The 26,834-nt window shown below is 41.1% G+C and overlaps 1 protein-coding gene across 1 annotated transcript; it reads right to left on the minus strand.

The window, feature by feature from the left end:
• Positions 1-25,219, minus strand: klf5l (Kruppel like factor 5 like). The gene is made up of 4 exons (XM_004551144.4): positions 24,966-25,219; positions 12,881-13,814; positions 11,892-11,951; positions 1-3,503 (listed from the first exon to the last, which is right to left on the minus strand). Exons 1-4 carry the CDS (start codon positions 25,104-25,106, stop codon positions 3,325-3,327), a joined length of 1,314 nt encoding a protein of 437 aa, XP_004551201.1. The 5' UTR covers positions 25,107-25,219; the 3' UTR covers positions 1-3,324.
• Positions 25,220-26,834: the final 1,615 nt, after the last annotated feature.

Raw genomic sequence — 26,834 nt, forward strand, 5'->3', positions numbered from 1 at the left:
TCTATTATTTTATGAACATTTTTATTATTTTGTTGCAGCATCATTACTGCACAAACAAAAAGCAAAATAAACCATTGTTCTTATTAATTGGAACATAAACAATTTGATAATTTTCTTACACACATTAAGTATCAAAACAAAATTAAACAAACTCACATACGGCTGATCTAAAATCCCATTATTTTAAAAAAAGGAAAAAATATCAATATTATAATAGGAAGTAAAACAAATATTTACAAAATCTTTCGATGAAGCTAAAACTACAGTATGTACACAGTGGGTGGTCAGAGCTCCCTTCTTTAGAGAGACAGGAGAACTTGTTCCTTGGGATGAAAAATAAAATAAAACAATCAGATTTGAAATAACAGGATGCGTTTCCCCTGCAGGGATCTGGGCCGAACCTTCAGCCTCTCGATACAAACAGGGCCAAGCTAAAATGACAATAAGGACGATGCGACTGTTTAAATGTTCTGGCATCACGCACCCGTTACAGATAAGAAAACACCAGTACGGCTGAGTATTTGCTCACAAAGTTTGTTGTTTTAAAAGAACAAAGAGGCACAGTGCTAATGGTACGAGACACCTGGGAAAGCAACAGCAGCAGTAGGGATTACAACAGATGTTTTCCTTTTCAGCTGCTTCACTTTGAATGCTGCACGTTTCCACTGCAGACAGAGTCTTGCACTCTCTGGCTCCACTTTGACAGCAGTTGTATTTGTTTTATATTTTAACCCTCCTGTTTTTTTTGTTTTTTTAAGGGCTCACGACAAGACCAAACAAAAAAACAAACATAGACAGCTCTTAATCATTTTCAGCTTTGACATGTCTGCAGACGGCAGTTGTTCTTATTACAGGATCCAAATTCTGGACCTCTGAAATGCTGCCACTGTTACGTTCTTGGATTATTTGTTTAAAGAGAGTGGGTGTGCACGCACCGTTCACTTAGAAAAACCTCTTTGGTTGCAAGATTGTCGTCTTCTGTTGTAATAATCAGTGTAGATTTTGTACTGTTTTTATATTAGAGTACAATTTGTCTTTAATGTGCACATTATACCAAAACTATGCTCACCAAGTATCAATCAATTCATTAATATCATTAATAACAGTCCCTCAAGGCGCTTTATATTGTAAGGCAAAGACCCTAAAATAATAATCTGAGAATGTAGTGGCCTCGCTTTAAATACGTTTAGATAAAAGGCTCAAGGAGAATCACAAAAGCCCACGAATTTCTTTACAGTTTACCCCAGTTGAAAGAAATCTGACAGGTAATGTAAACATACTATACAGTAGATTTTAGAAATCTCCATCTCACCTATGTCATATAAAAAGACCCAACAGACCCCAAGTCAATATCTTTAAGGGTGTGTCTCTGTGATGAGGTTGTGCTGAAACTCTGTGGGTGGTGGATCTGGTCTGTGGAGAAGCAGCATGCTTGAAAAAAAGTGATAAAAACAGCCTGTAGTGAACTCTGCAAAATAAGGTAGGTAAACGTAGTGGGTGTATGCCTGCTGGTTTATAACTGAGGCATGAAAAAGTTCACTGCCACTGCAGATCAAACATTTCACTGCCTCTGAATGGTGAAAAACAAAACAAACAAAAAACAGTATGAACTCCAGCAGCACTCCTGTTATTGATCAGCGTGCAAGATTTACTGGAAGACGTTTAAGTCTGTTCTGAAGAGAAGCCGCACGAGGACACGACACAGCTGCTAATCCTTTTACCCTGAGAAGGTTTAGATCTCCACGAGGATCGTGTTTTCAGGAAGATGACTTTTAGTGCTGTTCACTTTACAGCATCCACTACTTGATAACATTTTTCCACGAATAGTGAAGGTTTCCCTTCTTTAGTGCTCAAGCATGTTGGAAGAGCACTGCTCAAAAACAGTGTGGGGGCGAAAAGCCTTCTATGCTTTCCAAATAAAAGTCAAAAAGATGCAACAGCCCCATCGATTAAATGCTAAGCATTCATGTGAATGTGCACTTCCTGTTCTTTCAGTTAATAGGGCCGCCTGTGAGAGCGTAATGTACCAGGCGCACGGCGTATTAACAAACCTGATTACATAATAGAGCTATCCACCCATCTCTATCTTTCTTGGGTTGAAGTGTTGAATAAATACAGGACAATTAAGCAAAAAGAGAGAAAAAAAAAAAAAAGAGGGTGAAAAACAGCACTGAATGGAAAAGGCAAGCAAACACCAAACTGTTGTCATAGGAGCTCTGTTGCCACGGCAACAGGTAATGTCATGGATACAAACATTGGCAAATTGCGCTGCTCCGTGAGCTCAACAGGTATTACCTGTATAGAAAAACATGCAGAACTAGGAGATGATTAACTTTTCCGTGCAGTTTTCTGATTCCGACTGATCTTTTTTTCTCTTTTCTTTCTTTTTGTTTTTTAAAAGACCCTTGACCCTTCTACCACAAGGAAGTTTTGAAGTGGGATAAGACATTCGATAAGAAAAAAAAAAAAAGTTGTCAAGTATAAATTTCAATACATTCGTCATATTATTAAACACACATACGCACACTTACAAACAAGTATGTACAGAGGACAGGCAAGTGTTTCCACCTCTTACTTACAGTTCATACCTCAATCGATAAAAGGCGGTGACAGAGGTGAAGATGATGATGATGTTGGCAGCAGATTTGTTTGAAACGTTCATGTTGTTGTTGCTGGTGGTTTTCTTTTTTTTCTTTACTCTTTTTAAAAATGCAGCAGAAGAAAGTTTTCCAGGATTTGATCAGAGTCCCAAGTCCTGATTGCAAAGTCTGCAGGGAGGGATTCGAATCGAGATTCACGAGCTGCTCGTGAGAGAGCATGTGATTTAGGACAAACTCCAAAATCACCACAGTGGTCGAATTTTTTTGCTAAACCGTCGGCTCTGGTGTGAGAGTTCAGCAAACTCTGCAGCGACTGACTGCAGACAGATTTCTATCTAACATGGAGCAGCTCCAAAAGTCTTGTTCTGTTATCATCTGCCTGGATCCCCTTTGCTGTTTGAACAACAAATGAAACTAACCGGGTGAGAGAGCAGCTAGTAACTGTAAGGCCTGTTCACCCGACATGTTGACAACAGATATGCAGGTCTGTTATTTATTTAAAAACTTGTTGGTGTAGCACCTACGCTGGAGTTTATCCACGGGTAAACTTCACGTGCGGTGCAACTTTTAATTTGATTTTTGGACAACTCATGAAATTAAACACCAGAGCACTTGGGGGTGGGGTGATTTTGGTTTTCTTTCTGACTCTTATAAAGCTGATTGGTTCAGGTGGCTGTCTCTTTATGCAACATGGAGTGTGTCTGTATATGCAGGTATATTTAGTTTAGTTCTGGTGACGCTTCATGTGCAGAGCCAAATGGTCCGAGCGTGAGAAGCAGCGGCTGCAGGCGATGCACTTGAAGGGTTTGGCCCCGGTGTGTTTCCGGTAGTGTCTGGTGAGCTCGTCGGATCGAGCGAAGCGCCAGTCGCAGTTGTCCCATGTGCATCGGTATGGCTTCTCGCCTGCAAAAAGAGAAGAGGAGAGCGCAGAGGCATCAGCTACATACTTTAGGTTTTTTCTTAAATTTCTTAAAGCAAAGACAAGTTCGAGTACACATCAGTCAAAGGACCAACTTTACTTGAACACACCACAGAAAGCGATTCCACTTTCCCACACTCAGTCATTCAACATAAGTGCTAAAGAAAATTCCTTTAACATACCAGATCGTGTTTTCTATCAGATATAATTTTAGCTCATATATTTCTGAGTGTTTTGATGTTTGGCGGTTTGTTTCCTGCTGTTTGAAATATTACAGTGATGTCAGCACTCTAAAAATAACATCCCTTCACAATAAGACTTGTGTGCCTGTATGACGTCTGTGTGTAGTTGTATTTCTAAATGTGGGGGGGATTGTTTGAATGGCAGTTAGCATGCACTTTTGGTGTTTACTGCTTCCTTCTGTAAAAACTCCTGTCTGACTTCAGCGAAACTAAACCGAGATAAAAATCTCATGAAACAGTGTTTCAGACAATGGGTTCAACCATTGTGACGGTGGTGTGCATAAAAACAAGTGTCAAATTGTGAAAGGAAAGATTTGAGTTGGAAAAGTAAAAAAAACTTGTTTTCACATGAATTAACAGAAGAAAAATGAAAAAAGACACAAAGAATTAAAGAAATTTTGCAAGGACCTTGCAGCAGTGTGTGCGTGCGTGTCATCCCAGCTCACTTTATGGACATTTTCAGCTACAGTTTCAATTATCAGACTTGGTGCATACGAGGGAGAAAGTTAAGAAGGTTGCTTTTCCTTTTTTTTTGTAAATATAACAGCAGCAAATCAAGTTTTTCTGCAGTAAAACTTGATGACTTCAAAGCATTAAAGATTAACGACCAATTTTCTGTGTGCTTGCATCATTCCTTTACTTCTGAATCCTAAAGAAACTCCACACAAACATCGCACCGAAACCATTGTCAGCACTGCAGTCTGTCTCCTCTCTGATAATATTTAACTGATGAGCGCCTGAATTGGATAACCAGAAGAAAATGGATGGATGGAGCTCGTTTTATTCTATCAGCTCAACTTTATGTCATTCTGTCAACTTTCTAATGTGATTATCATCAAAGTATTTTGCCTTCACAAGAATTAGACTTGTTTTAATATCCCATCACAAGCGAGTGAACATCAATAAGACAGTTTATCTGTAACCACTGAAAGCGGCCTTTGTGTCAGGAGTCTCGGAGCACAGCACGAGTCGTTGTTACAGGTGTGGCAGTGTTTGATTGTCACACTGCACATTAAGAAATGTAATTGTGAGATTGTACTTTTCCATTTTTTTGTTTTCGGAGGGGAGGTTATGGCTTTGTGCCATTTGCTGGAGACTGAAAACAAAATTGTTCAGAGGTGTGGATGTAAAAACGAGATTAGTGTTGTGTAACCCTATAGGCTCACAGCCTGCTTTGTTTTCATGTCATCAGTTGCTTTTTTTTTTTTTTAAATCCATGTTTTAGAGAAAATTAAAAGGATTATTGGAGAAAGTACAACTTGAACTCTTGCAAAAGCACAATGTCCCTGAATTGTTGATTGTCTGGGACATAAATCATATTATGCTCCTGTAATTATAAGGTAACAGTAGTGGGTAGTAATGGGTAAGGAGGTATAATGACAGAGAACCTGTAGAATGGGAATTCAAAACACTGTGGAATAACGAGTTAAGTAAATCTAGCACGACAGTTATCTTACCCCACCCAAACATGGACATTTCTCTGCTGTGCCGCAACGTGCTCTTGCCAAACAGTGAGCTAATCATCAACAAAGAGAAAAAAAGGCGCAGTTGAAAGGGTTGGTATGCACATGACAAGAGAGAAAGAGGGGGAAAAAAGTCATCTTTCATAGCCAAGGTGGAAATTAATGTTCAGGAATCAATGCGAGGCCTGAGCACAAACATAAGTGAAAAGGAGATAAGCAAACAATAAAGGTCTGCTCAGGCCAGATTCCTTCAACTTTGAGTCGGTGCTTTCCAAAAGAAGAAAAAAAAAAAGTTCATGCCCTGACTAAAAGTTTAAATATGGCGTTTTCCTAAATCAAATGCCCCAGTTCCAGGAAAGTATCCAGACTAGATTTATTATTGGTTCCAATGCAGAATAAAAGTGATAGCTTTATACCTTGTACTGTTTGCTCACTGTCAATAGACTGTAGTGTTGTTGACATTCCAAATAAGCAATCCGGTAGGTATTCAATGCCATAAAGTATAATTTCTAAGACTCTAAGTTCTGTCTGATAGGCTGAGGTAACCTATCAGGCAGTGTCGAGGGAGTGTGCCTCTCCTCGGCTGTGTGGGCCATCAAGTGCTCATTATTAGCATGGGCCCTGTTTGTGCTGATTAGATAGCTTCTGTTATTGACCATCAATCACCAGTGACAGCCATTAATGGAGTGAGTGGGTCCAAAGAGCAAAGGGCGGGCGGAGAATTTAGGTGACAGGAAGGAAGTATTAGTATGTATTATTAGTAATGCAACATTTTGTGCGTCTTATACTAAAAAAAAGTGTATTTGCAATTCACATTTCCAAATATTTTGTCCTCAGTTAGTCCAGCCACTCTTCTGGGCAGGTACAAGCTAAAAATAACAGGACCGCAAGTGTGCTAGCTCAGTGGATCATTGGGTTTCTCTACTATTTTCAAGCATCTTTACCTTAAAGTGCCTTGAGATTACTCATGTTCTTAACCGGCTCTAAATAAATAAAAATTAAATGATCATGAACACGTTAATGGATTTTAAACAATCCAACCAGCCCCGAAACCCCACATTACAGGCACTCCAGCCTCCTTTGAGGGCAATATCCTGTTTCTAGAGGTAACCGCACTTGATGTGTGTGAAGAGGTGGAGTGCAAATGTCTCCATATAAAAGGTTTAGGTTCTCAACCCACAGGTGTGTTTGGTTTTCCTCTATAGCTGCGCTGATGAGGTGAAAAGCACAGACGCCTCTCTCAGACTATTATCCCTGAAAGCTACAGCAAACATGACGGTGAAATACGACACACACACACACGCAGAACAAACAGACTTGACTGGTACATATATAGACGGTGGATAAAAAGAAGAAAAAAAAACTTGCATAGGATCCCTTCCTTTAGTCAAAGGGGGGAAAATGGGTTTGTGGGAGATTTACTACACATGCATGAGAAGGTAAAAACTGACACATCCATCATGTATTGGAACCTCATGCACTAGAAAAACTGAGCTTTGACAATACTGAGACATTTCACAAAGAATTTAACTTTTTTCTGGCTGTCAGCGCTGTTCAAGTGGAAACTGGAAATTTGCATGACTTCGCTGTCTATTTTTAAATCGCTTAACAGGGACGCTTCTTAAAAGGTACCAGTACTCAAAAGACTTCACAGGCATTTGTGTAGCTGTTTGATCAGGTGGCCGATTACAAACGGCAACGCCATTATCTCTCTCTTTCTCTAGAATGCACACATGGGTGGCTGTAGCTCAGGTGGCAGAGCAGGTCAGCCACTAATCAGAAGGTCGGTGGTTCGATCCCAGGCTGCCTCCTGGCTGCATGCCAAATATCTTTGGGCATGTTGCCTACTGGTGGTGGTCAGAGGGCCCGGCAGCCTCGCCTCTGTCAGTGTGCCCCAGGGCAGCTGTGGCTACAATGTAGCTTGCTATCGCCAGTGTGTGAATGTGTGAATGACCGAATGTAGTGTAAAGCGCTTTGGGGTCCTTAGTGACTGAGTAAAGCGCTATACAAATGCAGGCCATTTACCATATATTAATAAATGCATGAAACACACACATTCAGAATCATGACGATCTGGGTTTTAACTTGTGCACAAAACTGATTTTTCCAAGTTGTTTTTGTCCATAAAAAAACAACAACAGATTTTCTAACCTAATGCATTTCTATACCTTCTGCTTAATGTCATGGCAATGCACACTCAAGTAGAATATACCAGAAGTGTAATAATAACATTTTATAACCACCTCTACCTGGCTTTACTGAGTCAAAGAGCAAACATTTTCAGGCTCTTCAGAACGCCAATAAACTCTTTGTGGACCTCTTGGCTTTATCAGCTCACTCTGTGTTTGTAAAGAGGGCTGGAGGGTTCCCTAATCAAACTGATAGTATTTTACTCTTTAGACACACACATGTAAACACACACACACACACACACACACACACACACACACACACACACACACACACACACACACAAAACTGCAAAAGCCAATGTGAAGAGCTGGAGTGGCTGCTGAGGCCACGGTCAAGGTTACGCCCACGAACCAGTGGGAGGTGCAGACTGTTATCACAGACGTGCCGATGAGCACAGATAGCGATGCACTTAAACAATATTCACATCAGATGCTCCCTCAGGGGGTTCATGCCGATTGCCTCCACAGAGGGCACCTGGGCTACGGCCGCTTAGCTGCTCTTCCTCTTCCTCATTCAAATGGGCGACCTGTATGTGCTCCATCTTGTTAAATGTTGATCACAGTAGTGGATTACATAGCCCGACCCTTCCTCTGTATAAAATTAAAAATGACACACTAAATGCACTTTAGAGGAAATATTTTGCTTATTTTCCATAAGGTGTAATCTATGAAAAGATTGTAATAACAATATATTTTAGGGCTTCCTCTTGGGATATGTAACAGTCACGTGTCCTGTGGGATTGACTCTAATATATTGTGACAGCATCAATATATCATGGCAGTGTCATATCTTAAGCTATTATACAATTTCCAAGTCTAATCTTCAACATAAGTAAGCCTAACGTTACATTAGTCATTACACTTTACTCCTAAATATTATTACTTCATGTCCTGGTTTAGTACATCAGCACTTTATACCTCAAGATTTACTAACTTCCATTATTTGAATAATTATATCACCAAAGCAGCTACTACATATCTGACTAATCAGTGGTTATGAATTTGGGTTTCTTTGTCCTTTTGGTAACACTTTCTTTTAAGATCTTTATATAAGTATGAGATTATAGGGAATAAGAAGCTTATACACACTTATAGCACAATATTATGGTATATATTGTTTAGCAGTCTTGTAGCTGCAAAAGAAAAAAGTTAACTATTAATTACACATTATTATATAACCTTAAGCAACTTTATGATGTAGAGGTTAATGCCTGTAAGCTCACCAGGATTGAGACGTAATGGCTATTAGGAATAAGGAAGGAAGGAACAAAAGAAATAACATATAACGAACCAAAAATGTATATCTATGATTGAATTATAACCTCATTCGATGATGTTAATGGCCTTTATTATTTCCTATTATGCAAATGTGTTATTATTAGTCTTCAGTTTAGTTGTCTTATTATCTTTTTTGTAGTGGGTAACAAAGTAACTCTAAGTAACTATAGCTTATTAAAGTACCTTAAAGTTTTGTTGCAGAGGGACTGAAAAGTAACCAAAGATTTGGTCACATGTAAAAGTAAACTGGAGCCAAAAGGTCTGTGTACGAACATTAGACCATACTAGACAGACTAATACAGCAATTTCAAGTTTCCATTTCACTTAACATGCAAATCTTTAATCTGTGGGTGGGAATCTGAACATAAAGATCTTTACTTAAAGAGGATTTCAAGCTCAATGAGCCACCAGATTGTTGGACCCTATGTGTATATAGATTTAAACCCAAGCCCAGACCGGGGACCTGCAGTCTACAGCAAATGATTTGTTAGCAGTAAGTTGCAAAAGCACAAGTCTGTTAGCCTGGGAAAACATGACTAATGCTTTGTGAAAGACTTATAGAATATTGTATTGTACGTACACACACACACACACACACACACACACACACGCCCAAAGGACTTCCTGATACTATTGCCTTAAGAAAAACAACTCCTGTCTCTCTGGCAGTGAACTGAAACAGACATAAATGAGGGATGATGTTTCACCACATTAAAGGTTCTGTGCCGGCAGACTGTTGATGCAACGTATGTGTTAATACCTCACAGGAAACCCTGTACGCACAGACTGACACCAGTCATGCAGGCGTACATTACTATGTAGTTGTTAATGAGCCATCCCAATTAAACACTTTTGGGTTAATCGGGATCAATAACAGCCAGTTTATCACCATTGAACACCGTGAGTAGCTGCTGGTTCGGTGGTATAAAACGGTGGGAGACACGACTCTCGGTAAATGTCTCACTTTTGATTTTGTGACTGGTTCATAGTTACACACAGAGTAAACAAACACTGCAATCCTATCAGTCCTATCTATCTATCGATCTACAGAATGTAAACATGGGTTTAAACTTGGCAGGTCCTGTTAAGATACTATGTGTAGATTAATAATAAAATAACGATAATCTCTCTAGAAAATAGATTATTTTCAATTTCTTTGATAAGAAAACTACATACAGCATTCTTTATGAGTTAAAGGTGTGGACTGCTTCAACTCAGGCAAACAGAACCAATTATAGAAAGGTTAATGCTGTAATGTAACTTTAAAAAGGTCAGTGTGAAGTCAGTGGCAACTTTATAGTGTTTGGTTTATATTTAAGGTCCAATATTATGCACCGATTCATGTGTGTGACTAAGTTCAGCAACCCAAATAAATCTGAGAATAAAAGGGGGGCCTAGAACGCAGCTGTGAGGCACTCCACAAGCACAGTATGCAGATGCCTAATCAATAGATAAGCCAAGCTATTTTTAAGGCCGATGTAAAACGACTATCCATCCAGCAAATCACATTTGTTACGGAAATACACATAAAATAACTAAACCTTGTGTCACATATACTGTATTGTGTCATGATATGCCTCAAATACTTGCATTAGCTTTGTAAATTTCTTTTGATTTGCCTTAAACATTTCCTGGAGTTCAGAACAGTCGGTGCAATGTTTCTTTTACATGCTCAACTTATGAGTCATCAACTGAATGCAAAACAAGACCAAACAAGCCTGGTTTGGCCAGACAGCAAGCGAAGCCTTGCGGTGGGAACCGTGGACTGACCAAAACAAGTAAACCAGGAATCCTTGGTCAGTGACATGTCTGCTGCTGTGGGATCTGCTAACCGTGACGCACTCTTTGAAATGAATGCCCATGACTCCATCACGCACTCAGCCTACGTCCAGTTGCGGTTTGCTAGTAAGACGCATTTAGTAGCCGCATCGACTTGCCAGATGATTATAAGGATGGGACGTGCACTGCGAGGTGCGTGTGGGCATGTGAACGTCTTTGTTCTGCTTTGTAAAGGTATCTGCACGTGCCAACTCATAAATTCACTGCAAGTCACACCTCATGACACAGATCTAACGCACGTGGGCAGAATATGAAATTCGACATTGTAGGTCATAATAAAAGTGTCCGAATTTTGTCTACATTTGGTCATGATATCGTAACAAACTGCAGGTTTGGAGCCACAACCAAAAATACTGCTTAGCCAGTGATACAGTAAATACTGTAAAGGTTACTTTGTTTTCTTTTCACAAACAACAGGCGCTGAAACATGCGGCTGAAGCCACTGAGGTCCACACTTGTCAGCGTACTCTTTAATTGCTCTTGTTTTGTTTACCATTCTCACTGCATGTTTCGAAGCCCGTTTGTCTTTTGTGCTGCTGCATCCTGCTGCTTCAACAGCCCAACTTCCCCACTGGGATCCATAAAATTTCATCTTATCTATTTATGACCGCAGAGAGATCTGTTTCTATTTGTCTGTTCATTCACGTGTTCACGCTTCGCTCTGTCAATATTTTCACACTGGAGGAGCTCTGCAGCTTTAATTGCATGAGTAAATCTTCAAAATCCAGGTCTGGGGCCTCTGGGAATTCACAGGTTTCATCTTACAGAAGGGAAATACATTGAAACCAGCCCCTCCGCCCCCCTGCTCCGTTCTCCGAACCCCCTACCTTCCTCCTCCTCCATCCTTCCTTTCAGGAACTGAAAAGCAGGAGTAACTGGTTTGGCCTTTATTTAACTGCGTGTCTTTCCTCTTTTTTTTTTTTTTAACCCTTCTTTTCTTCGTCCTACCCTCCTCCCTCGGCCCTTTGTTCTCTTTCACTGGGGACGCTACGTAGACAGGTATGAACATGTATAAACACGGCGCAGAAAAAACAAAAACTCAAATATGTTGCTTCTGTGCCTTTTCTTTTCATTGCGTTTACCTTCTTCATCAACATCATCTCTATTATTGTTGCTGGGTGTATCGAAACTGGCGCCGACATAAAGCACAAATAAATAAGCTTAAAGCAACTGAACTTAGAGGATGACAAAGATGCATGACTGCAGCATGCTGCTGCTTCACCACCTACAGTGTAAAGTTAAAAAACTAACTTCCAACCTTTGAATGTTTGGTGAATCAATCCTAAATTAAAATTGGTATAAATTTGTAAATAACAGCAAAGACTGTATTTCAGCCCTCGGGGAGATTATTTTCTTACCTGTGTGTGTTCTTTGGTGTGCCTTCAGATGGGAGCTCTTTGTGTAAACTTTGGTGCAGCCTGTGAGGAAATAACAGAGGATCATAAGCCAGGAGGACAGCTGACAGGAGGACACAGCACAAAATCTGTCTTCAACATGAATCATTAGGTGTTTACTTACTCATAACATATTAAAAGTACACTGTTTGGATAACATAATGCAACATCTTGCTTCTAATTTAACTGCAAATTTAGTTGAATAGCAACAGGTTGTAGTCTTTACTGCAATGAACAGTTAAAGGAACAACGATAATATGTATTATTTATAAAACGAAGAGTAAAGTAACTGATGCAAAGTTTGCTTTCAGCCTGGTTTTTGCACATTTTCTCTCACAGTATTAATGACTGTGAGGATTTCGTTTGCAGGTCAGAGCCGTGCATTGCCGAAAGATTTGCATGTGTGTTGCTTTGGGTATAGAGTTTATTTACATTCAGTGACACTGGGAATTGGACTAGTTCATGTGTGCAGATATGGGATTGACTGAACCATGCTTTGTGTGTCCCATTGGTAATTTAGAAAAGATTGTAAGTGAAGCACCGACTGCCCTGAGCCGGCAAAGTGTACCACTTTTCGCGCTTTCAGGTGATGTCACCAGTAAGATCCCAGTACAGCGAGACAAAAGCTGCCCCTGACTGGGCTTTGGGGGCATGCGGTGAGGCACAAAGATCAATGTGTTGCGTACATCCTGGTAAGCTGCAAGGTTTGACTTGTTCATGTTGATTTTGGAAACAGTTTTGCCTTGAACATCACAATGGTACATACCGGTCCAGACAATAGGACATGCAAATGAAAGTGAAGTCAGATAACGTAGTTTCATTTCACATCGGCTCATATTTTTATTTTCATTTCAGAGAATCGTTGTTAAAACCAGCTACGTGGGTTTACTTTCTAATGGAGAAACTTCAGTTGTAAACCATAGTTTATAGTGATATGGAAACAGACCACCCACCTGGGTAGTCGCAGAAGTGAATCCTCCTCTTCTCCAGCTCTGGGTTGTTTCGCCTATTGTATTTTGGACCTGTTAAGACACCCTGGCCGTGTGTCATCAGCATGGCATGATGAGACATCCCCGCTAGCTTTATTCCTCCCATACGCTGCTGGTAAGGGGGTGGACCCTGGGGTGCTAGGCTCAGCAGCTCTGCCTGGCCGTCTGGGCTTCCGGGCTGGGAATTTGGTGGCGAAGGCGGTAGGCTGTGTGGCGCTGTGTGCTGGGATGAGTTGTTTGGAGAGTGCTGGTAGTAGCTGGGATGATGATGTGGCAGTTGGTGCTCTGCCATCATGTAGTTGCCGTTGGTCGTCGGCAATGTGGCGTTGCTGAGGTTCAGCATGGTCCTGCCGCTGCTGGAGCCGTGCGGTGAGGGACTGTTGTGCGATAGGGTCATGGTGAGGTCGCCACTGCTCGCGATGGGCATGTGGTAGACCTGCGGCTGTGGAGGTGGAGGTCCGATGTGAAGCTCTGTGACCAAGTTTGGCTGCTGCTGCTGCTGAGATCCTGTGGTCACGTTCACCATTCCTCCAGCGCTCATGTCCGGTTTTATGAAAACGTTGTTGACTACAGGCGGCACGCTGAACACCGAGGTGAAGTCTGGAAGGGCCTGGCTGGTTGGGATGGAGCAGGGCACCTCCATCCCGGGTTCCGTCTTGATCTGCTGTGGTGTGAGGGTCTTGGTGTTGGGCCTGTAGAGGCCTGTGCGGAGGTGAGTGGTGCTGGGAAGGATGACGTTGATGTTGAGGCTGTATGGGGTGGCAGGTTTGTCCTCTGCGAAGTACTCGTCCACCACGGAGGCGCTCTCTCGTCTGTACTTCTTGTCGGTAGTGTCATTCGGGGTACTCAGTAGAGGACTGCTGTGCTGGGGAAGGTATTTGTCTAATTCGAGTTGAATCTGAAAAAGAAAAGAGACGCAAAGTTAACAGAAATACTTCAAATGTGTACTGAAACTAGGGGAAAAAACATTCACACAGTTATTTCACAAACATCCTACCACACCCTTTAAATAACAATACATCATAAGCTGAGATTTGCACATGACTGTTGCTGTTAAAACTCACAGATCCCATCCATCTACGACAGACTTCCATGTTCACAGTTTTGGACTCTTTTCATGTGCTTTTGAGTCCTAATCTGATCAGCGCTTTAAGAGATTATTTGGTGAACGTGGATGCAGAAAGTTACACCCATTCCATGAAAAAGGAAACACAGCATGGTTGGAGGATGCTGTTTCTCCCAGCATCCTCCTTGCGTCATAGCTCACATTCCTGTTTCCTACTGAAGCTCAATGTCCTGACAAGCAGCCACAATTGACAGTTGGGGCAGATAGCTAAAAAGGGAATTCACCTACAAGTAAACCTTATAATACTGTAGCCTCCAGGCCTTTAGAGTGCATCACACCTGCTATGTGCTTGAATGATCATTCACTGACAATTATGCAGCTGCAGCAATAATCCTGGACACTGTCATATAAACATGCATACACTCTTACAGGTGATACACATTTAAAAACAAATGCTTCCCTGCTGAAAGCTGAAAGCCTTGCCCCTTTGCTTTCACTGCGCAGCAGGCTTTTGCCAGTAAAAATCCATTGGGACAAAGGAAGGGACGTGTTTTACATTTTCATTCCATTGGGATAAAGAGAAGAAGATGCAAACAGCCAACAGCGAGAGCAACGCAGGTAGAATTCCATAAAAAAATTGTAAGGAAAAAAAAAATGCAAATAGATTCAAACCTTCAGTGGCAGACCAAGCACATAAGTAATCTAGGGTCACTTTACATAGTCTGTTCAAGTCTTGTCATCTTAAAGAAGCAAATCTGACAACTTCCCCGTGACCGAGCACTAGACAGAGAAACGTCCAATAGAATCACATTTAGAGAGGGCGACCATCTGCTGCAACCGGTTGGGAGAGAGGGAAAAGCAAAAAAAAAAAATTATTGAGAAACAACAAACAATACCAACAATGGACAGGCTGGCGGGGCCTGTAATCGTAGACCTGATGTACAGAATGAAAGAAGACAGAGATGAAAAAGCCCAGGCTACTGAAAGAGAAGACAAAACTAATGACGTGCAACAGTGCCAGGCAAATACCTGGAAATTAAAAGGAAACAGAAGAGATGCACTGCATCATGGGAGGTCCCGATGGACGTATAGCAGCATAAATAAAGAGAAGGTTCCAGGCCATATAATCTAGTTCTAACTATAGGAGTAAAGAACTCTACTGGATCAAAAATGGTAAGATGAGAAGGCAGATCATTAATGGCTTTGCATGTAAGGAAGGTTTTATATTTGATAATTAGTTTGTTAATAACTCCCTATTATATAACTAGTAGCTAATTAGCTCTGTGTAAATAAGATGTGATTATCTGGTTCCGTGTAGTGACGGGATCCCCAGCTGCGCAGCGTTCTTGTTCCTAACAAGTTTCTTTTTCAAGGAACTTGTGATTTCTCAGATATCTCACAGTGATGCATATAGAAGGCATCCCACTTTAGCAATTCACTCACTAAAAGTTGCACAAGGAAGGTTATAAAACCCATTTTTCACCTTATACCTCATTAATTTTGATCCACAGTACTTACATCTCTATGACTGTATTTTTTATTTGTACTCCTCTCGCTAATTTAAAGATGGTGAGGTCTACATTAAAAAAAAAGGCTTGAAAGTTGGAGGAGGCCAAGAAAATTGTAAAAGTGAGACACTGTATGGGTGTCTGCTACACAGGTTTTCAATGCAACAGGTAGCATTTATCATTACAACTACCAGAATGTCTGCTGGAGCACAAAAGAACCATTTTCAGGTGACAGGATGAAACAGACAGAGTGAAGAAGAAAATAAAACTGCAGATATTTTCTTCTGATTAAGTGGAAAACATTTGATTTTCATCCAAAGTGCACCTTGGCACTGTTTCTCATTTAAAGTCTACATGTGGACTATTGCTCCTTCAGAGGTGCACAAGCTGTCAAACAAAAAAAGGATCTAGACTGCAGAAGCCACACACTGTGTCTACGATCATAAATGCACAAAGCCGTTTAATGCAGGCTATTTATATGCTGTACATATGCATGCAGAATTTCATACTGTTCATGCACACCAACTTACTGACAAATTAAAGTTCACACGAGCATGCTAACACACACAAACAGGTAGAGAGTTGGCTCCATGGGTGTGGCCGACAGTCTGATGCACGAAGAAGAGGAGGAGGGAGAAAAAAAAAGGGGAGAAAGCACTCACAGCTAAACCAAAACAAAGGCTGAAGGCATGAGAAAGGTGCAGTGAAACCTAAACACTGTCAGGTAAAAATAGACCTGCCAGACAAATCTGATCCGCACAGTGACGACAGATATACACCCAGGATGATGGGAGGGAGGAGCGACCAGGTTAAAAAGAGAGGTGGGGGTGGGGGGAATCAGGAAGAACAAAGGTCCGGAGAAGAGACGGAGAGAAAGCCACGTGAGCGGTAAAAGTGATGATTAATTCTGAAAGTGATAGTTATGTCTGAATGAGTGCAGCTAATCTAACGGGGACATCTGATTAGATTCAAAGAGATTGTTTGTAAAGATTTCCAAACTCCAGAATAAACTCACAAACTCAAACCAAATACTGCGCTCTGCCAGTCACTGAAACATAATGTTCACTGACCAAAAACGTGTTATTTCAGCACCAGTTATAGTGCTTTTTGGGGTGATTCGAGAATGGAAGACAAGAATTATTTTAACTGATCTCGACCCGATCGGTGGGAGAGTGAATTCCATGAACTACGCCCCTTCCGTGGGAGATCACAAATCCACAGCTCGCAGTAAAATCCCGCTCTGAAACGAGCCATTTGGGACAAATGACCTAATGAGGTGCTGATGCGTTGGAGGTCGTGTCCTGCAACCGAACAAAAGAGCAGAGCGGGCTTGTTTCAATGCGCTTATTCTGCAGCGCTGCTTCCAGTGCCAGCCCCATCATCACACCAACACACACACACTCTGCTAATAAGCTGTTGATGTATTTGCACACACAAACCTTGGGTGGTTATTGGTCTGTGTGCACTTGAACTTGAGGAATGTGTGTATGCTGCATGAAAATTTCTACTACGTGCAATTCAATTTACTTAAAAGGCGCATCCCTGTTTTTACTGATGGTGGGTAACAATTAACAACAGAAACAATAGGCAAATGCATGAATTAAAGAGGCACAATTAAGAAGGGAAAACTAAATCTATGATGAATTCAAAATGAGCAAAACTGATTTTACAGTGAAAACGAGTTTTGGCCAAATGCACCAGTCGCTGAAGTGGTTTACAATAGAAATGCCTATCATGCATTCCAAACAGCCTCGATGCAGTGATTAGTACTATAAACATGACAAGAACATAAACCTGAGGGCGGGGAATAAATGGGAGTATTATTTGTGTCGTGTACGTGGGTTCTGATTTTCTGTTGGCTTATTCTTAACTTATTATTCATTGTGATTCTTTTCTAATCCTCGCCAAACAAACTCAAAAAAGTCATTGTATAACGAATAAGCATACTCCTTGTGTTTGAGAGGACGAAACAAAGTACTAAAGACTGGCGTGAGCGGCGTTCCGTGCCTTTTTTGCATATTGCTATATGCACATGTCTCTGTGTGTACATTTGTATGTGCGTATTACTGTTAGAGCGTGTTTCCTGCAGGGCTAGGATAGATGGCCGCCATTCATCGCCGGTAAACTGCCCTGTCATCAGTGGAATCTGAGCACCTGGTGAAACGAAAGTCTTGGGTATTTACTGAGGGGGAGAAAAAAAAAGTGAAAACAAAAACAGACTCTCTGTTTCCTTCTGACTGAGAGCTCCTTTCACGATGGGACACAAACAGGTTCTGTAGTGCCGGGGTGCTGGCAGCTGTCACCTTTGGGTGCCCTTGGTCATGTCCCCTTACTGGACTGATGTTGATCTGTCTTCCTGTCAGCATCTGTACGCTGATACAAACACAAGCAAACTCTCCATATGCTCTTTTCATGAAGGCATGAAGAGAAAGGTTAGGGCTCTCATCAAAGAATATTTACAGAGAATACCAGCTACTTGGAAATGCACAGAATGTACATATTTTTAAGTTGACCAACTTTGAAAGAGCTTTAAAAATGCAATCGACTTAAAACGAGTCCCTGCCAAAAGCAAGAACTCTCCTGTCTCGACTCTCACCAGACTTCAGGAAAGGTTTAACGTTATCACTTCAGCCCCATAAACAGGGCTAAGGTTAAAACCCTCTCCTTTGCATAAGAGGACGTATTTCCTTCATTTGCCCTACAACTATTCTGGGTTTCTCTTTTGCCTTTAATTCATTAACAAGAGAAGCACGGTGATCTCAAAGGAGTCCAGTGGTTTACAGTTCAGAAAGTCTTTTGTTTTATGTGGTAAATGAGGAGAATATCTCTCGGCAAAGACTGAGTTGGTTAATAATTGGAGAACATGTATAACTGTTCTGCTATGAATCCTTCTGCCTGATAACAACAATCTCTTATCAGCTGTGTTCAGGTTTATGGGGCAGAGTGGGAGTTTCCACACTTCTGGCCAATTTCACGTCCATTCTTAAAGGCCCACTGTATCCTTTAAGGCCGACTAATACAATGAGCAAAAACTTTACACTACTCATCAGTAATAATGTTCACACATAGCAGCATATACTTGTCTTTGGACTTGTTGGTATTTTTCCCTTCACAGTCACTGCAACCTCAAGTTTCCATTCATTATGAAAATTAGCCTTCAGAATCAAGCTTGCGTGAGGCTCTAATACACTGAACATATCTGCAGTCATATTCAAGCTGGTATGATTTCAAAACATCCACATTCTTTGCTTCTTAGCTGTAAGGCATACCTCAATATAAATATTGTTATTCATCTCTAAAATATCTGTGAGATCCACCACACGCATGCCAGCATCATCGAGAATAGTGTCGTTTTCCGCCTGCACAGAGTAGCCGTGTGAATCCTGATTCAAACCCTGAAAACCTCCAAGCTGCAGGGTCAATCCCCCTCCTCCTGCTAATTGCAAAACAAATGGCTTCGTCTGCACGCCAGTTTTCTTTTATGGCTTTCAGGAATGCAATGGTCGTTCGCCTTTGGATCTCCATAAAAAACAGAGCTCTGCGTCAGGGCTCCCTGGCTGGGAATCAACAGAGCAGAAATCATGACAAGGTCATCAGGGCAACAACAAGACCTTTCATACCACGGTGATGTTTTATTGGCACGGATGATCACAGAGAAATAGAAGCGTGTTTGACTTCCCAAGAAAGTGACGAGCTTTCCAGGGTAAAAGTGGCAAAGTGAAACAAGCCAGCAGAATTTGCTTTGTTTTAAAAATGTACTGCCTCACTGCTTTAGTAACATCTGAAGATGAGTGAAGAGGGTGAGAAATCTTTCGATATTCACCCAAGTGCCTTCTTTAGTGTCTGATTTCCTTACCTGGATGTTTAAGCATGCGTTAACTATTGCATAGTTTTGTTACAACTACATAATCTGGAAAATTTGGGGGTATTTTATATGCCACTGATGATGTGGCATAGCTAATAAACTGTATATACAGACACACTACTATACTGTATATGCTACTGCACTGACACATAAAATTGCAAACAGTAATTTTGAATAAGGACTGTTTTTCTTGGTTTACAGTTCTGAGGTAAAAGAGGGCAAAACCGATGTTTAGGCAGAATCCTCAGGAACCCTTCTGTGGTCATTGTTATTTTATTTACATATCTTAATTTTAGCTCTGCTTCTAGCAATGACCTGCAGCATGAACTAGCACTTATAAGTCTCTGTCTTTGCTGTTAATCATTGTGTAAACCTACGCCGTTCTGAGGCAAAGTCTTTGGAAAGGAAATAACACTTTCCTTATATTCCTGTTACCACTTTGCCCAAACGGTGACCTTTTTCACACGTTATCCTATTTCTGTCTCTTATTTCTTATCGGTCTTTGTTCCCTGTTCTTCCAGAAAATGGTCTCTCAAGATTAGCCGGCAGTTGGGTTGAAGAAACTGAGGAAGTCCAGTATCTCACTGCGTGTTTAGAGATAACAGAGATTTTTTTTTGTCTCACCACAAAATGATTTCAGCTTTTGTTTTTCCCTCACAAAAGCAGTTTTGACTGTTTTTCCAGACGAGCGAGAGGGTAAACAGTGGTGGTCATTAAAGAGATTTTGCAGCTTCGGTAGATGAGTTTGCAGACAATAAGCATTAGGAAATGGCAGAATATGACTGTCTGCGGGCAGCATGTGTTGTCTGGTATGGTAACACAGCCGGGCATGATGGGGAGAGCTGACATCAGCAGACCAAACAAAGTGAACAGAGCAAAGCATGAGTCATGCTAGGAATTGTTCCTAGGTTTCTTGTTGCTCTCAGATGCAGTGTGATCAGACTGATTTATGGGTGTGAATACAATAAGGTTTATTAAAAAGAGACTTTTGAACCTACAATGTATTTTCCCATATGAATCAAAGGCGTTTGTCTTTAGACAACCTGTTTATTGATATGTGGCTACAAAACACACAATGGCAATCAACAGCAGTGACGGTTGAGTAAACAAAAAAAAAACAAGACAAAACTGGCAGTTAGGTGAGCACAATAACACGCATGTTATAGATGAAAAAAAAAAATCAATAAATATACGAGTAGAAGAAGAGTTCCTGGAGCTAGATAAATTTTAAGTTCACTTTAGATAGAGACAAAAGAAAATCGTCCTAGATTTCTCAATAACGCAAATAAAAGTGTTTCCCCACAGCAAACTTCCTTTCACCGATCACTGTAGGAATCCCTGCAAGTCGAAACTCGTAGTCAGCAGACACTTGCCCAGATGCAAATTCAGCTGCATGTGTTGTCCTGGAAGTCAAATCATTAGTCAAACCAAAACCATCTCAGACCTCAGCTGCATGTCAGCCGCGAGGGCCATATAAAGGAAGGGTTGTGCGACTATAAACTAATGGGGGAGACCGGGGTTCACAAAAGAAGGCAAGTCTGGTCAAAACCATGGCACAGGAAGGATACACCCAAACACACCACGCGTATCCCAGGAGGTACAACTAAAATATTTATAAAGCCGTATCTGAATATTGATCTTCAGGAAGCATTCAGCGTGACTGGCGACATGCTCTTGATCTATGCTCCATTAAGTTATTCTGTAACCTACCCTGTCGTCTGCGCGCAGTCATACAGGAAACCCACAGGTGATATAATGACAAAAGAATCTGGAAACAAGTTTCATATCGGTTACTTATTCCGGTATTAATACTTAAGAACATGAACAGATTTGTTCAAGTTTTTAAAAAAATGCAGTGTGTCAGAAGACTGACAAAGACACAAATGATGCCTCAACAATACCGTAATGAACAGTCAAACCTTAGCTGAAATGTTGATGCCTGTAAGGACTGGTTCTTTTCTAATAGTGACACATCATTTACAAGAGAAAAATGCACAGCTTTTCACCCTTCAAGCTTTTCAGATTTGTGGTTTTGCAACATAAATGAAGAATTCCTTTCAAACTCATCAAGCAGATTTATGTGCAGGCTGAATAAATGCCCGTGTAATCACAAGGAATGTATGGCTTTTAAAGAACTAGTCTCAATATGCTTAAAGTAAATAGAAGGAGAGGATACAGCACGATGACAACAGTAACAAAGGGATAATGTTAAACTATTAGTGTTTATTTGTAACACCAAACTCAAGAGTCCTGTGCTCACATGATAAGTTTCTGTATATAAAAAAAAAGTGTGCAATACATGAAAAGGTGTCCAAAATATACGGGCACAAAAGAGGTGGGTGTTAATAGCCGAGACTAGTAAAGTTGTGGGCCATTTTCGAGGTAGTACGCAACTGTGCATGAAAGTGCACAATGACAGGGAGTTAAGTTCCGGAAATCAGCCATAAAGTGTCTACATAGGCCCACGTTAATGTTATGACGGCATTTCGCTGCAGAGTCGAGAGTCCAGAGAATAAAGTCCAGTTATCAGTTATGAGTCAGGCCAGAGAAAAAGAGCACGGATCTGCAAAGGAGTACGAGTATCCATGAATTATCCAGAGAGCTGGACTTTAAGGTTACAACGTGGCATTTACAGTGGTGGTCCTTAAAGTTATTAAACTGGTAGTTTTTAAATATAGAATTCTTTCACCAGCCTTGTCAAGCAACTACAGTTTAAGCAGAAAGCATGTGGTTAACCAATGATCTCGAATCCAAACCTCAAGTTAGCCACTAACTTCTGAAAACAAGTCAAGTTTTTGCTTTAGTTTACCAAAACCGAGCTAAAAAGATCAGCTGGACCCAGACTAGCTTTAATGAATTTTCTGTGACTTATTAAAGAAGACCAAGCTGCTGGATCTGCTTTGAAACATTTTCCAAACAGCACGTCTCAAGATCAGTGAGTTCATTCGCTAATTTTGTTTTATGGCTACAGAAAAGCAACACTATAAACAACAAAGGGGAGAATATTCCAGCCATTCGAAGTCCTGGAGTTCGACCATTCCCACTGAGTTTTCATTGCCACCGTGACTTTCTCACGAGGTCGACCTTTATCATCCTCTCTTTTGCCTCTGGGCGGCCTGTGGACATGCGAGCCCTGCTCAGACAGGTCGGGCAACGTACGTTTGTCACGACATCACTGGAGTTAAGCTCTAGTATAATTCCACAAAGACCACTGCATGTTACAGCAATGAGCACCAAACAAAACAGCAGCTGAATTCTGGCTGCACGAGCCAAACATTGACGCAACTGCCGAAACTGACACAAGTCACACTGTTGGAGAAAACAGTGGCAAAGTTGATATTAACAACTTCTATGCTAACCTTCATAGTTGATCATATCTGGAACCTAACAAACAAGTCTCGCTTTTTTGTCTTGTGATCATCTCAGTGACTGACAGTTTAAAATCTACGCTTCTTTTTCTGGGTTCACGCTTTCAGACATTTTACATTTCAGTTCATGGAATTCTACAAGAACACAAACCAGTTTAGGTTGTAAAATACTTTAGTTTATGGCAGCCATTGTGCTCTAAATACATCTGCAGGAAGATAGGCAGACAAGGTAGACCGTGTTTTCCAAGTCGTACAGAAAACTGGATGAAAATCTAAAAAGATTACTAAAAATCAATCACCCACACTACCCACAGTTGCCTTATCCAGTACCTGAGCATGATGGCTTAACTCAGAGTACCAATGTTCGTCCCAGCATCTCAAAACTTCTCTGCTCGTTCCTCCGCTCCCTTTCATGGACACACAATTGAAATGAGCCATCGCGGAGCACGACAGGGTTCATCATTTTAAGCTTTTTGCGGCTACACACAGTGCTCTCACATGTCTTAGAGGTTGATTACTTCACACAGTGATTTTCATTGAGACAGCTGTAATAGAGGAAACGCTGGTGTCCTGTGCTTCCTTGCCCAGTATTCTCCCTCTCAATTAAGTTCATGAAAATCTAGCTTTTCAGTTTTAGGGTAATCCTGTCTAAAAATATCTGCTTTAGCACTGCCTTGTTTCTGGAATAACTAACTACTAAGCAGGCGTAATAGGCGATGGTCATTGTTATATAGAATAAAGGTTTTTTTATGTATAGTTTTTGATCAGAATATATAAAATAGTTCCGTATAGAAGAGCCACAAAATCTAAAGCATCACCACTGAAAGTTCAGTGATGGTGCTGGTCAGGCAAAAACTGAAGCAGCATAACCTGAAACAAATGATCTGCCATTAGAAAATATAATACAAATATTTTCCTCCATACCACAGCAGCACAATGAACTTCATTCAAGTTGTACAAACATGCAGATATCTAAATGGTTGATGGCTGTGGACAGATGTTTGCACCCGTCTAGTAGCAAAGCCCACTGAGCCTTTTCAAAAAAGCTTTTAATGTATGCTTTACTCCCATGTTTGCCGAAAGGCACAGCCCGAATCCAGCCCACTCTGCTAATGATGTTTCAGGCTGAACAGACCGCAAACATCTTTAACCTGTCAAATCCACTTTGGCTATGCTTTGTTGGTCACGTGCAGCTGGCAGAGTGGCTTTAGCCTTAGGTCTGTGGATCAGCTACTTGTTTACCAAATATGTGGCAGGAGACCAAACTCAGCACCATACAAAGGCGTTCGGTTTCTGTTTGTGCTCTGCTGCGATCACGCAGGAACAACACGTGCTTCACAGCCATTTAACTTTAATGCCGTCGTCATGTCTCTGCTGTGAATAGTGTACTGTTTTTGCATTTATGATTTTCTGAAAACAATTAGGCACCCCATGTATCTCGTGTATATATCTACATAAACCATGAGATGCTTGCTGGGAATTTCAGGAAGTATCCCCAGAAAGCCTTGCACAGTGAGCTCTCCAAAGCACTGCAGTGATTAATATAGAAGAAGCTGTTTTGCAGAGTTCTCTAAATTTCAACCTGATGCTATATCACGTGACCAAAACCCCAAGATAAAAAAATATACAGGTAGGGATGGTGAATAAAATTTGAGGAAACAAGGTGTAATGTGCACATGTACTCAGCTTCACTTGTTAATGTGAAAGATTATAAAAATAAACATAGCAAACATGTATGTAGCTTTTCATTTAACAGCATATAGAGAGCAAAAACAACTGCCAACAAGGGCAGGCTAGAACACCTGGTATTGCGTCCCCAAAAGTATATTAGCAGGAATGTGCATGGCTTTCCCCGCTGTATCCACATAAAACCTTATAGTATATGATGAAAAAACCGCATAGCGCATCAAGTTGCCACAAGTTTCTCCAAGCTGCAATTGTTTTTAACCCATCAGCTGCGCCTCTATGCAGGACTTCTACCTGTTGCCTGCCCGCCTTTACAGGTGAGCTGCTACATGTCACATGAAAAAGCAGCCTGATAAACACGACACACATTAGCCCCTCAGCCAGTTACATGACTATTACTGTTTGCTTATGCCAGAAACAACTACGTGTTGCCTAAAGCGGCACGTGGTTCCCATCCTCTGCGAAAAGCAGTGAACACCTTCAAACTCTCAGGTAGGCCGGATCTCCGGCTCTCCTGAAGCCCGGCCGCGCTCAGCGGGTTGGGGGAGATTCTTACCGCGGGCTTGACGTCCTCGAACACGGACGTGTCCTCGGCGCCCTCCGCTCCCGACATCCTCACCGGCTTCAGCTGCGTGAAAACTGCCCTTTCTTCAGTCGCGTGGGGCGGATTCATGGCCAATCCTACACTCGTTGCCATTAAAGTTTCTGCTTAAACAAGTTTATCTTTTTTTCAGAATTTGTTTTTTAAGTGCATATACAGTTACTAACGTTAATAACGCCCTACTGGAGCTGAATGCTATGGTGTAATCCACAGCCCTCCCTTTTCTTGTAGCTCGCAGGTAGACTTTACCTGAGCTCAACTAGACACAGCCAATCAGAGCAGACTTCCAGCCCACTCAAGGAGGCGGGACTCACCTGCAGGAAAACAACAGAGCATCAGGTGAAATGTTGCCCCTGCATAATAGGCCAAGCATATGAAATACACACATTTTAACCAAGGTTTCTTTCTATTTTTCTCTTTGCTTTGAATAAAAAAAAAAATGCTGTTTAAATGATATTTTGTCACACGTGACTGAACCGCAGCGTCAAACACCCAGGGATAAGAATGTGTCATGTATCATCCACTCATCACAATGTGTGCAAAAAGTTAAATTTTATCAGTATCAGTTTTATCCAATAAGATCAAATTATGTTACTTCTGTTATTTTATTTATTTATTTTTTGCTGCAAAATGAGACTGTCAAGCATACCAACACACAAATGTTACCATAAGACAGTCAGCATGCTGTCGCTCTGAGATTGAATGGGGTCAAGTTTGGAAATTACATGCAATCTGTTTCTGACAATACATTAATTAACTGTGATAAATCATCGAAAATCACTTGATATGTAGCAGAAATTTACATTCACACATTAACGTTTGTGCTCAGCAGCCGCCTTCTACAGGATTATAACCAGAGTACAAGCAGCTGGCAGCCAGTTGAGTCGAATCCCCTCAAGTTGAGATCATTGGCAAAGACACATTCAGACTGATGGCAACATGTCTGCATTTATAAATTATACAGCAATTATTTGCAAACCTTCATCAGTCTCTCAGAGAGTGATTGCCCTAACAAGCCTACCTGAATATATGTAGCCTAAAACTAGCCCTGGAAATTTCTCCAAAGCCACACCAAGAGAACAGATTTTCATATTTGAACACGTTTTCCACAAAAAGTATGAAATGCAATAGCTCAGTTTCCTAATTTGAGCTTAAGAAGCTGACTGGATGTGTGACCAGGGCGAAGCTAGTGTAGAATAAGTCTGGTGCGAGTGACTTTTTCCACACTGAGTAGTTAAAATGTGGGTAATGAGTGTTTTCTTAGAGTAGAGCAATAAGATTTGCTCACCCTTTGAATGCGCTCTGTTTATTTAGCTTCACCCAAACATTAATCTTAATTTTCACTGTCTTTGCCACAAGATTTAAATTGTTTGTATATCATATTAATCGATAATTAAAAATGCTGTGTAACTTAAAATTCATATTGTTTTCAGCCACAAAACGTGCATGTAGACAAGGCACTTTCAATCCTGGCAGCTTAAAACACCAGCACACGTATCATTGTTAATTGTGATGAAATTTGACTCCACTGTGTTTATAGCAAGTAGTTATGGATTGTTAAACAGGCAACTCTGTTGGCATGTTTAAGCAGGCTCAACAATATTTTGTTGAGGGTGGTTTTCTTAAATATAACCAGCAGGCACAAACCGTTGTGACTTAGAGCAGTATCATGAAACAAGCACTAATGAACACAGTGCGGGGTATTAATAGTTATTAATACCCCGCACTCGTGGCTCAAGAGTTGGGAGTTCGCCTTGTAATCGGAAGGTTGCCGGTTCGAGCCCCGGCTTGGACAGTCTCGGTCGTTGTGTCCTTGGGCAAGAC

Source organism: Maylandia zebra, linkage group LG10, assembly GCF_041146795.1.
Source record: "Maylandia zebra isolate NMK-2024a linkage group LG10, Mzebra_GT3a, whole genome shotgun sequence".
NCBI classification, from domain to species: Eukaryota; Metazoa; Chordata; class Actinopteri; order Cichliformes; family Cichlidae; genus Maylandia; species Maylandia zebra.